The sequence below is a fragment of the Patagioenas fasciata genome, chromosome 4 (genome assembly GCF_037038585.1).
Source record: "Patagioenas fasciata isolate bPatFas1 chromosome 4, bPatFas1.hap1, whole genome shotgun sequence".
Taxonomy (NCBI): Eukaryota; Metazoa; Chordata; class Aves; order Columbiformes; family Columbidae; genus Patagioenas; species Patagioenas fasciata.
Window position 1 is genome coordinate 74,319,956 of NC_092523.1, and position 12,775 is coordinate 74,332,730.

Consider the following 12,775-nt stretch of genomic DNA (forward strand, 5'->3'; position numbering starts at 1 on the left):
TTCAGTCTTTTAAAATGAAGACAAAATAAGTGTGAGCCTCACCTCTCACACAAAAAAACCCAGCAGCTTCAGAAGTAAAATTTCTTGGCTACTGATAACCATATTTCATTTGGACACAGTACAAGTTCATGGAAAATACAATGCTTCTTATCTCTGACACCAAAGGAAAAAAATATCATTATCCAATAGTGAAAAATAAAGCTGAAATGATGTGGTCATGTTATGGTATGGCATCTCAAGCCTGGATGTACAACAGGTCACACACACAAGGAAAAACTTCAAAAACTGCATAGAATTCAAATAATCTTGTAGAAAATAAGTTTTATTTGGCTCCTTTCATACACTTTCTCAAAAAGAAATGAACATTCATACATTTTGCCTTTCCCAGTGCATGTCTGGATTTGCTCACATAGAGTCATTAACATCAAGGCAAAAGGTGCCTTTGAAATAATTTCAGACACATTGTATTTTGACTGTAAAGCATCCAAAGTTACTAATTTTCTAATTATAAGCTGGAAATAAAAGTTTCAGGTGTTTCTTCTCCAATTCACACATATAATTGTCCCACACAGGGAAGAGGGGGCAGACCTGCAACAAAGAACTGTCAAGGCAACGGCTAATACTTGTTTCAGGTAGAGTTGAAAATAGGTTCACTATTTCATACTGAGTTGGGATATAAAACAAAATCCCAGCTAGGTAACTCGCTCTTTCCAAAAACTCTAACACAGAAATGATAGAACATTGTTTCAAAACTACAAATCAGCCATTGGTAGTGAGAGTTTGTTTGCAGAGAAAGTGCTCTATCCCCGGTTGTTTCTCATGGCCAGGTCTCTTTCCTGTTGATGATGGCGATGGAATTTGTTTCTTGCAGTTTCTTCTTAAACACTTCAGGAAGAGGAGTAAATTCAGCTTGCTTCATGTATCACAAGAGGCACTAACCCATCAAGTAACCCCTACAGAAAAAAAAATAAGTTAGGAAAAAGCTTAGTAAACACAGGCAGCACCTCCTCGAAAATCAAGAGCCATACGGTTTTAAAACAGAAACTTCAGGCTGCCAAATCTCTGCTGATTGAGGCTACTTAAAACAACAAATCCTGTCCAAGGTACAAACTGGCCAGCTTAACTGCATGTGCCTTCCTCAGTTGACTTTCTTCAATGAACACTGAAAACAGATTACTCTGTTCTCAGTCCAACTTTGGTAGTAGTTTGGAATTTTTCAAGCCCAGGTTACAGCCTATGAAAGGTTCTTTATTTGTACTCTTTACACAAACCACCAGTGTTACGATATTCTGTATAACCTGACGTTATCTGGCACTCAGTACAACTCCTGTCTCTTCTTCTCTTCCATTTCTTGGACACCCTGTTAATTTAATGAGTTTATGGAAGAGAAATGTTAAGACATGTACTCAATGAAACAAGGAAATACAGAACTGGTCCCTAACCTTGCTGCCAGGGAACCCACTGCTTCTGTGTGATAAAACAAAATTTTTAACTACACCCCAGAGGTAAAAAAAAATATATATATATATATTTATTTAACAATGAGAGTCATTCTTCTTTTCTTAAGTCAACACCTCATGCAGCTACTCCAGAAATTAACTACCAGTACCTCCAAACATCAGGTTTAAGCTAATTGAAATGAAATAGATGGCCTGACAAATAAGAAGCAGAAAAAAACCTGAAAATCCTGCATTTGGATTTTGCATAGCCTGGAAACTCCACATCTTTCCTACTTGTTGATCTGTGAATATAGATGCATTAAAACATCATGTGTACTGTATGCCCCAATTTTCCAGCAACAAAAAACACCCTGAGACATCATCTTTATTTTAGGTTTGCTTTGGATGTTTTTGTACACTCGTTACCACTGCCATCAGCTTTTCGGCTTCTGATCCCTCATGTACACTGTCGCTATAAAGAACTCATTTATCTTTCTTCACGGTTTTTGACACTTGCTTTTTACTCAAAGCCCTACCTTGCAATTACTTTTGCTTGACCAGTAGATACTCTAATTTAAAATTCATTGTAAGTCAGACTCGCTAATCATATCTTCCGACATACCAGGAACTGCCACCTTTTTAGCTACAGCACAATTTTACAGTAGCTGGCCCCAAAAGCATCCCACCTCATTCAAGATAGCTTGTTCCAAGAAAGTGCTAAAAAAGGCAAATTAAAGCCAAAGTGCAGATCTTTAGCATGCCTCATTGTATTTTCTGTTACTCTTAAATTTAACACCGGCACACATGGGCCACAAAAGAGAAGAAAAGTTGAAAAAAATATTAAATCACTTACGGTAACTTCATCCTCATGAAAACTCTGGCCATGAAGAAGCTCAAAAGCACACTGACAAATCCAATAAAGAGCAGAAGAAATCTATTTAGCTTGGGGATATTTGGTGCATTGGATCGATCTAGAATTATGAATCCTAGGCCGCCCATTGTGAAGAGGAAGCTGGACGCGAGCCCTTCCATAATATATTGCCCATTTACTCTGAAGGAAAAAAAAACAAGGGAGGGAAGGAAAGAAAAGAGAGTCAGAAAAATATTAGTTTTAAAGAAACTATTTACATTTCAACCCCATCTACTCAACCTGCCTTAGCTGTACAAATACACAGGATGACAAACTTTGATGGCTGACTTTATAACAAAAACTAGGTGTGGAAACTGACATTACAAAATTACATTAAGGCTTTAATATGTAATTGATCTCTGGGACTGACAGTCTGCAAGGTGCCCAGTTAAGCATACTAGTGGTTTTATACATAATAGTGTATACTAATGGCTACCACACAAGCTCATGAGTTTTCAGAAATCCGTAGTCCAAAGTAGCACCTGTTTTCACAGACAACTCAAGGCTGTGACCCCTGGGCCACTGAGCTTTCCAAGTCTCATTCACATCCTGATGTTTAGGCAGCAGTACCTGAGTCCTCATCTCAGTACAAATCCCAACCAAAGGACTACATCAGTACACGAAGCACATCTACTGGTCCCCGCACATGGCAAGAGCAGCTCTTTTGTGCAGTATTTTTTGCTTTTGGCTCACTGAGCCTGCGCAAAGATTGTGGGGACCCTGCCTGAAAGTGCCCCGGCTCGCACTGCCGGCCTTCCTTCTTACAAGGCTCAGATCGAGAGACGCAGAAAGAATGTTGCACTTTTGCCACAACTCTCCTGCTTCCCACAGTCACTGAACCTTTTTCTTATCCTTTTATTAGTCATATTAGCAATCTCATAAAGTTGGCATGGATGAAGCTACTGTGGGTGCTAACACAGAAATGAAGATTATCATTACTGCCACATTTCATCTTCAACTTCATCCTCTTTCACATTGTTTTCACTGAATTGTACTAAAGTGCCATAAGCTCCCTGCAGTAGCCTTGTCAATCTACACTGCAACGCTCCAAGCCAGTCTGAAACATATATTACACCTAGTCCAAAACAAAAACAGTGCATGAGACAAGTCACAGACTGCATAGATTTAAAGAACTTTTTTTGTATTTAACAAAATTCAATGTAAATAGCAAGGGTTTGGAAGAAAGAGAAATATTGCCAGCTCAACACATTTTTCTTACCAGACTTCTCATTTTTAAAAGCTTTAGAAGGACTGAGTTATTCTATTTCCATTTATTTCAATGCTGTTTTATTATTTTTTTTAAGTATTGGCAAACCAAGGACTAACGTAGAACAGATCATGCCTTGCACAGAGAGCTCAAAAAAAAAGTAGATGTACAGGTCAGAAAGACACACTTTTTCACTTGTGCTTAGGTGTTTGCACCCCGCTTGCCAGGGCAGACATACCTGTACGCCAAGAAGGCCACCGGCCTTTGATGCCCGTGTTCATCTGTCATCGACCCCACGCTGGGAGGTTCCACGATCACGTCGTAGATAATCCCTGTGAAGAGAAGAGTGGGCATTACCTTTCCCTGCAGCAGCCACCAGCAAGAACTGCCCTGACCTCAGTGAGGGTGACAGACACTGGACCAGGCTGCCCAGGGGGGTTGTGGACTCTCCTTCTCTGTAGACATTCAAACCCGCCCAGACACCTTCCTGTGTAACCTCATCTGGGTGTTCCTGCTCCGGCGGGGGATTGCTCTGGATGAGCTTTTGAGGTCCCTTTCAATCCCTGACAATCTGTGATTCTGTGTGACCCCGCAGGGGCGCTCGGAGCGGCCCAAGGTTCGTGTTTTAGGGGCGATGTGGGGCCGGACAAGGGGTCAGCAGCATGGGCGGCCCTGCAACCCGAGGCAGGAGCCAGCAGCCCGCCCCGCACAAGCACAGCCAGCCCGTGAGGGGTCTCCCGCCCGCCCCGGCCTCACCTCCGGTGATGAGGAAGTAGGACACCACCACCAGCGCGTAAACCGTCATGGCCGAGGGCATGTGCACCCAGCTCGGCCGCTTCAGCTTGATGTTGGGGCACTCGAGCACGGCGAAGGGCAGGCGGTACAGCGTCTCCATGGCGGCGGTGCGGTGCGGTGCGGCCCGACCCACAGACCGACAGCCGCGGCACCGCTGCGCCCTGCCCGGCTTGGTTCGGCTCGGTTCTCCCCGCCGCCGCCGGACACGAAGGCGGAAACGGAAATTGGCTGCCGCGTCCTGACAAGGGTAAGTTAAGAATTTTTTTAAAAGCCGGTCTAAACGAAAACACTCAACAGTGAACCTCAGGCAAAAACTATGCAAATAAAGCACAGACTTTTTTCTACGCAAAAACACATATAAAAGCAGACCTTTCCCCGCCAGGTGATCTATCAATCCTACTCACCTGCCAGGACCTAACAGCCCTGACGTGTCGGTGCTGGGTAACGGCGAGGAGCTTGGGGCGGGGTCAGAGGCGGGACCGGGGGACGGGGTCCGCCCCCAGCCGGGTGGGCGGGGCAGCCACGTGGCCGCCCGGTCCCGGTCCCGCGGGGCTGGCGGGCGCGGACACGCGTGTGCGGACACGAGCGCTCGGCACCGGCCTCGCTTACGGCACAGCCGGGCTGGGCAGATACAGAGAAAACAAAAAGATCCAGCGCAGGCTGCACCCGTGACCCTGTGTTTGCAGGTGGGGGCCGGGATCCCCCTGCCCGCTGTCCGCATCCTGGTCCGCCACCAGAGGAGATCCAACACCGAGACCGGCGGGAGAGGATATCAAACCAGTAGCTTCTGAGGGCAAGAGGGGGACCTGGGGACAGACCATCTTACAGGCTCCTGTGAGCCCGCAAACACTTGACCTGCCACCTCAGTATGGGGAGGAGCATCCAGGCAACACACGGGACAAAAATTCCCCATTTTAAGTAGAAACTTGTCTAGTTTCTCTTGCTTCACGGGCAGGGGAGGGCCTTTCCTGAGCAGTTCCTGTCTCTTCCATACCTTTATCTGAGGTCAACTCTCCTGGCAGCACGGGAAGTGTCTCCTTCAAAAAAGGCATCTGACAGGCAGGGACTGAATCAGAGCACGAGCTGAAGAGAAGTAACAGGTCCATAAAAAACAACAACAACAAATACCCATAGGAAGACCAACGCCTTTCTGCAGAGAGAGTAAAAACCATCTCAACACGGACACCTCACTCCAGGTTACGTGAGCATGTTTAAAACTGCACACTCCAGGTGAGCACACCCTGCCCCACTGCACCTCGGGGGTCCCATAGCTACACTGCAGCCATCTGCTCAGAGAATCATTTCCAAAACAGTTAAAAAAAAAAAAAATAAGAGCCTTATGACCATTTCACTGACTCTTGGCCCTATACCTGCTTTTATTTCTACCCACAGTGGTGATAACCGCGCTCCTAACTCACACCCCAGCTGCCTTTCAGTGCAATCACATCATTATAATTAGCTGGTTTAAGTCTCAGCCCACTTGTCTGGAAAAAAAGTCTCCCTCTCAGTGCAAAACAACTGTCAACAGATGTTTATGACATTTCTCCTAATTATACCAAAAGTATTCTTGCCTTCTTTCCAAAAGCCCCAAGGAAAACTCCAATCTCACAGTTTTTAAACATAAAACAAGAGCACTTTGGGGACAGGTTAGAGATGCCTGCCCTACTTGCCACTTCTGCTTTAAAATCATTCTTCCAGCACACAGAAGTACTGAAATTTGTACTAGCCCAGGAAGACAACAACTAGTACAATTTTAACCTTGTAAACTAACTATAGTAACAGCACTTAAAAATGTCAGGGTACTGATGTTAGTTCTTTAATTAGCTACAGCCTTTGGAACAAGTTTTAGCATAATCCAAGCCGAGGAGAAAGAAATGCTTCATACCTAAAGCTGTGTGAGCAAGCTGCCACATTTATCCATTTTGAAAATATTAACGGAATTATTTTAATGACTTTGGACACTATGAAGAAATTCTTGGCGGGGTACAGCTCCTTTCACCCCCTGTAGCGTTAAGTCAGCTATCCTGGACCACAGCCATCCTGTCATCAAACCCAGGAGCCATCAACACCACTGTTTGTAGGCAGTTGACCCCAAGTACCACTTTGCTGCCACCAAAAATGCACATCTTTTCGCAATCACTTTTCTGTGACCTGTTTCTTGGCTGACTGTATAGGCTGACAAGCTTCAGAGCTAGGCATGATGTGAACAGAGGAATCTGCACCCATCTCAGAGCCACAGCCTCAGCACACTCCACAAGTGATCTTAGAAACCTCTTCAAACAGCATCCTTGCTGCTCCCAGTAAGTCTGTGCAGTCAGTAATTATTTCTCCTCCTTCTTTATTCCAGTGGTGGAGCTCACTACTTCTTGAAATAATAGTTACTGGTAAAGATAGATGCCCACTTCTTGTCAGATACTAAGAATAGTTCCAAAATTCAGAGCTGGGGGCGAAGAATATTGCTGTACTCACAGGAATGCAAGAATTATCCCTAGTGTGTTAAAGCACACCTGGGCAGCATTAGAAGCACAATTACAGTTCTCTCTGCAAAACAGAATTAGGCAAAACAGCAAAACAAGTCCACTTCTGCTTTTTACAACTGTTTTTCACATTACCACTACATCCTCAGGGATAAAACAACCGAACTTTGGTTCAAGTTTCAATAGCAGAAGCCCAAACTGCTACTCTAAAGCCTAATTCTGGAAGCCATTAAAAGCCTGTCCTAGCTGTGCCCTGGAGCTCAGCTTGTATCACACCTGTATCACACCTCTAACTGTGCTAACAGTTCCTGGCCCAGGAAGCACCTTACAAACAAACACAACAGCTGCAGCTTTCTTTCAGGAGATCCAGATGTAGCAGTATGCAACTGTCTGGTGGATACAGCACTGACTTTGAGAAGTCAAAACTATTTCCCCCACCCTCAGACTTGGGTAACTATAGTACGTACTATTAAACATCTACGTTAGGCCTATGATAGTTCTTCTCCATCTGACAATCTCTCTTCCAGTCTTTAGTCTTAGTCTGCTTTTGTTTCTTTTTCAGACTGCTAACTCCCTTCTGAGCCAAGTCCTCTGATTACTTCATACACAGCTGATGCTATGAAAACAAACAAAACAAACAAAAAAAATAGCCTCTCCCCCCCAAATCAACCAACTAAAAACCTGCATTGTTTGAAGTTACTCCAATACCTCTACAGAACTGTGAAACAGAGCTGGGAGTCACATTTAACCAGACCTCCTTCCACCTGCTTGATTTCCCTGTTTGCAGGCAGCACAGACGACAGCATCCCAACTTTCAAGGTTTGTTGCACCAAAACCCAATTCTGCATTACACAAGCTGCAAGATGCAGCTCCTGCCAGCTTCGACTAGCACGTGGAATGACAGGACACAAGTAAAGTGGAGCTTTCATTTATTGGGCTGAAAAACTACAGATAGATTCACTTTGACTTCTGGCTCTGCGCTTGTGCCTTCAACACTTTCACAACGATCTTCTGCTCCTCAATGAGAAAAGCTCTTTTGATTCTGAAAAAGAAAAACAACAACTTTAGGACATGCATCCACTTAAGCGAAAACACAAAAATAAGACAAAGTTACAATTAGTTTTGCTGTCTCAAACATGCACTGCACATACGGTGTTGGTTCCACAGTTACATAAAAAGGGAAACCTAAGGTAAGACCTGATGGCTGAACATAGGAAAAATTAACACCTTCACTAACTTCAAAGGCAAAAAGCAAAACTTCTCACTGGCAAACTAATTCAGCTGTTTTTAAAGTCAGAATCGGTGTGGCCAGCTATGGTCAGCTCTTTTTCTCAGAGCTACAGAAAATTTTACATGAGTCCAGTCATCAAAACAAGAACAGCTTCCCTCTCAGGATTTAAGCTTCTTTGCACATAAACAGAGAAAACCCTGGCAGCTCAAGTCATGTCTAAATATGATTCTTTCTGGAAGACATGTAGGGCCACCACACAGATGGACCTAAGTGACATGTACTCACAGTACTTGTTTCATGATTTCAAGTTAAAAGCACAAATATACCACACACTCTTCTACCTTGGAACACCAAAACACCATTCCATACACATTTGGTATAAACCACTACAGTCACGGTACACAAAACTGACCAAAGATGCCTCAACAGACGCAGGAGAAAACCCACCAATTACGTGGAAGGAAGTGACTGTGTTTTTCATTTTAGGCAGAATAAGGTATACTCATGTATTACAAACAATCTACCAAGCTCAAAGTGTTTGGGGAAACACTGAGAAGAAAAATTGGCTTTTAACACAGAAAAGTTATGCTACGGACCTGCAGCTGTAACAACCTATCGTCAGTGGAACCTGATGTGATTTAACTTAGCACTCACACAAGCAAAGAAAACAAGAACGCCAACAAGATTTGAACTACAGATGAAAAAACTGCCACTAAACTGCTAACTCCAGAGATCTGCTTTGATTACCATTCATAGAAGTGACGCATTCTTCATACTACACATTTTTTCTTCAAACTTGCCAAGGAAGTATAGGATGTATAGTTGTTACCCAACTAAATTGAATTCAGTGAGGACCAGCAAAGGCCACCTTAAAGCTTAACCACATAAACATGCAACCAAGTAACATCTTTGAATCTCAAAACACCACAAAGCAGCCAAAAGTTCAATTAACAGGAATATCTTTGCATAAGACAAAAGGACAACTGAAGTGAAAAATCTTTACTATGGGGGCTGAATATAAAATAAAAATCCAGAACGAATGGAATGTTTAGCACCAAAGCAACACTGCAGTAAGAAATCATGAACAACATAAACGCTCTACAAAGGAGCTTCAAATTCAGTAACTAGCTCAAATCCAAGGGACAAAAATCACACACATCACGGCTAATGTGCCCCACGGTCACCCTCTCCATTCTACTACACCAATGTCAGACAAGTCTTCAAAATTTTGGCCCACATTATGAAAACAGCAAGATGCAAAAATCTCTTATGAAGTCACCCCAAGAATAAAGTTAGTTTTCTGTAAGCTTACCGGTCACGGACACACTTAGCGCACATGGAACCACCATAAGCTCTGCTGACGTGCTTCTTCGTTTTTGACAGCCTCATGAGGACTTTCGGACGCACAGCACGAACCTATGGAAAGCAAAAGTGAGAAGTGTATCATAACATAGTAATTTTGGATTACAGTCATATCAGGAGATAATTCGAAAAAGCAGTAACACCTGAAGTTGACTATTCAAGATTCAAAAAGTGACTGAAGCCACAGATTGTTGTACGTGCCATCTTCAGCATTCCTATGCTTTTCATTCTACCACACGGGTTCCTCAATAGATTCAGCATTAAAAACTGGTTTATAAAACAAGACTGTTTTCCCAAGGGTAGGAACTGCTTAAAGACTGACATTACTCAAGCACCCCCATTGCTGTTAAGAGCAATGGCATTAAACCAAGAAAACATTTTGGAGAAAAATATGTTAAAAACATTATTTCCTTTTTTCTAAACCTTAACGTCAAACTTGACTTAAGTGTATTTGGTTTGGTTTTGTTTGTTTTGGGTTTTGGTTTTTTAAGGTCCACCTAATAGGTCAAAATCAGGCTTTTAAACCTGCTACAGAATCACCTCAGTCTAACTCTAAAAATTGCAGCCAGTTACAACTTATAGTTCAAGAAGGTTCAGAAATAACAGCAATGAGAACCACAAGAACCACAACTTACTCTTTAGGCTTTCAAAGCTTGTCTTATCAGTTAAGCTTCACAACACTCACATAATATATCAAAGAAGAAAGTCGCTCCAACAAGATTTCATCAAGAAACAGACATGATACTTGAAAAGGCTCTTCGTATTGAAAAAGAAACTGCTGTAAAAAAATGTTATGGCAGTAAATCTAATACTTACACCACGAAGTCTTCCTGGGCATATACCACATGCCGACTTTGGTGCCTTCCCTACTTTCTTGGTGTAAAGGTAAACAATCCTGTTCCCGGGTGTTCGGGACCTAAATACAGCAGAAAAATACTCAATTAACATAACAATCAAAATTTAAACTTAGCTTTTGTAAAGATTAAGATTTTTAGAAACTACGTCTTACTTACAGTCTGGTCTTGTTGGAAGCTGTGTTGTAGGACAACCTACGGCGGTAGGTCAGGCGTTGAACCATTTTTTACACCTAAATTAGTCAAAAACAAAGTAACACTAGTTTAAGTGCTCGGTGTCCAGACAGAAGTTCACATATCACAGCATCAACCACACTGAAACACTGCGTCAGGCCTGAACTAGCAGCTGCTGATTCTTCGTTAGTATGAACAAAACAGAAGTATCTCCTGATCAATGAGAGCCAACACAACTACATTAAAAACCAACAAGTGACAGTGGGTAGGAAACGATCTACACCGGAGATTCATCCAAACTGACTCGAACGCAGTTCAACATCCTGGTCTTGCCTGCATGATATTTAACTGTTTGAAGATTTAGGAGCTGAGCATTTTGGTCAGCACAAGCTTCGCTGGCAAGTCTGAGAACCGGGCAGATGCAAAAGCTCTTTTACTCCCTCACCCGACAGCAAACTGTGTTAATCACGCTCTAGGCCCAGATCAGAGCCTTCTCCGGGCACAGCACAACGCGACACGGGCAGCAAAACCCGCCGTTCCCCGGAGCACCGCCACGACGAGGTGCCGGCCACCATCAGAGCCCCTTGGGACAGCCCGCGGGGCCGGGGCGGGCACTGGGCCCAGCGCCGCAGCCCCCGGCACCGGGTCGGTGCGGCCCAGGAAGAGGCCTGGGGAGGCCCGGCCTCCCCGCCGCGCTGCTCCGCCCCCGCCACCGGCCGGAGTGTGGGCAGCAGGGCTCCCGACCCCTCATCACAGCCTCCCGGGCCCGCTGGCCGCCCCCACAGCTCGTCGGGCGGCGGATGGGGGCGGATGGGCACCGGCGACCCTCAATCAATCGCCGCCATACCTGGAGCCGCCAGATCCGGAAGAGGAAGCGGAGGCGCGGGTCAAGGTTGAAATAGTGGCGCTCTGGAACACGGAAGGACTAGCGGCGCCTGCGCGCTGTGGCCCGTCTCTGAGCCCGCCACCCGGTGGGGTGTGGGCGCCACCACGTTGTACGGAATGGAGGTGCAAGGGCGGCGCCATGTTGTACGGCTGAAGCGGGGAGGGGCGCCGCTCAGCGGCGGAACTCACTGTCGTGCTCCGGAGCAGGAGCTCAGGCGGGAATACAATGATATAAAACTTTCTCTGCTGATCGGAGAAATGGTCCACCTGACCCAAAATCACATTCCAAGCCATAGGTACCCCGGGGAAAGTATAGCGGACACAGGACACAGCTAGTTAATCTTTCCCTTAATACACCCTCCCCACATTCAGCAGCTTAGAAGATTCCTGAGCTGAGGAAAGGAGAAAGGAAAGGAGAAAGGAAAGGAGAAAGGAAAGGAGAAAGGAAAGGAGAAAGGAAAGGAGAAAGGAAAGGAGAAAGGAAAGGAAAGGAAAGGAAAGGAAAGGAAAGGAAAGGAAAGGAAAGGAAAGGAAAGGAAAGGAAAGGAAAGGAAAGGAAAGGAAAGGAAAGGAAAGGAAAGGAAAGGAAAGGGGCAAGGGAAAGGAAGGGGGAAGGGAAGGGGGAAGGGAAGGGGGAAGGGAAGGGGGAAGGGAAAGGGAAAGGGAAAGGGAAAGGGAAAGGGAAAGGGAAAGGGAAAGGGAAGGAAAGGAAAGGAAAGGAAAGGAAAGGAAAGGAAAGGAAAGGAAAGGAAAGGAAAGGAAAGGAAAGGAAAGGAAAGGAAAGGAAAGGAAAGGAAAGGAAAGGAAAGGAAAGGAAAGGAAAGGAAAGGAAAGGAAAGGAAAGGAAAGGAAAGGAAAGGAAAGGAAAGGAAAGGAAAGGAAAGGAAAGGAAAGGAAGACAGAAACAGTGTTCCAGCAGTACCAGGTCTGCCAAACCTGCAATTATTAAAAAGTAAACACACAAAAGCTACCCCTGTCAGCCCCTTGCAATTGCACTAAGCACTGCTTTTGCAGGAAGGAAAGGAAAAATCCTCGCTAGAAGGAGCCTCACCAGATTACTCTTCTCCCAGACGTTTGCTTCAGCTCTCACCCCATGCACACAGGTCCCTGGCAAGCTGAGCAACGCGTTGACAAGCAGAGCCGGTCTCTCTGCTCTGAAATCAGTGGCCGTCTGGTGATGGGAAGGTCCCCACTATTCATTTGCGGCCTCATGGATGGATCCCGCTCCCATGGATGGATCCCGCTCCCACCCCGCCACATGGAACTGAGGTATCAAAGACCAAGAGATTTGAAAGTGCATGTTTCCATCTCTTGTACAGGCAAAGTCTTAATATGGCATCAATGGCAAACTGCCATCTGTGGGGAGCACAGGATCGGGCCCAGCGGTTCTAAGTTGGTCTCTTCTCCCAAGTAGCAAGTGACGGGACAAGAGGAAATCGCC

The 12,775-nt window shown here is 44.9% G+C and overlaps 2 protein-coding genes across 2 annotated transcripts; both read right to left on the reverse strand.

The window, feature by feature from the left end:
- Nucleotides 1–301: 301 nt before the first annotated feature.
- On the reverse strand, nucleotides 302–4,584 carry OSTC (oligosaccharyltransferase complex non-catalytic subunit). Its single transcript, XM_065837887.2, has 4 exons — nucleotides 4,313–4,584; nucleotides 3,795–3,888; nucleotides 2,293–2,490; nucleotides 302–953 (listed from the first exon to the last, which is right to left on the reverse strand). Exons 1-4 carry the CDS (start codon nucleotides 4,449–4,451, stop codon nucleotides 935–937), a joined length of 450 nt encoding a protein of 149 aa, XP_065693959.1. The 5' UTR covers nucleotides 4,452–4,584; the 3' UTR covers nucleotides 302–934.
- A 3,156-nt stretch (nucleotides 4,585–7,740) lies between these two features.
- RPL34 (ribosomal protein L34) lies at nucleotides 7,741–11,373 on the reverse strand. Its single transcript, XM_065836911.2, has 5 exons — nucleotides 11,297–11,373; nucleotides 10,435–10,508; nucleotides 10,238–10,337; nucleotides 9,372–9,475; nucleotides 7,741–7,870 (listed from the first exon to the last, which is right to left on the reverse strand). The coding sequence occupies exons 2-5, from the start codon at nucleotides 10,497–10,499 to the stop codon at nucleotides 7,786–7,788; spliced, it is 354 nt and encodes a 117-aa protein (XP_065692983.1). The 5' UTR covers nucleotides 10,500–10,508; nucleotides 11,297–11,373; the 3' UTR covers nucleotides 7,741–7,785.
- Between the last annotated feature and the right edge of the window lie 1,402 nt (nucleotides 11,374–12,775).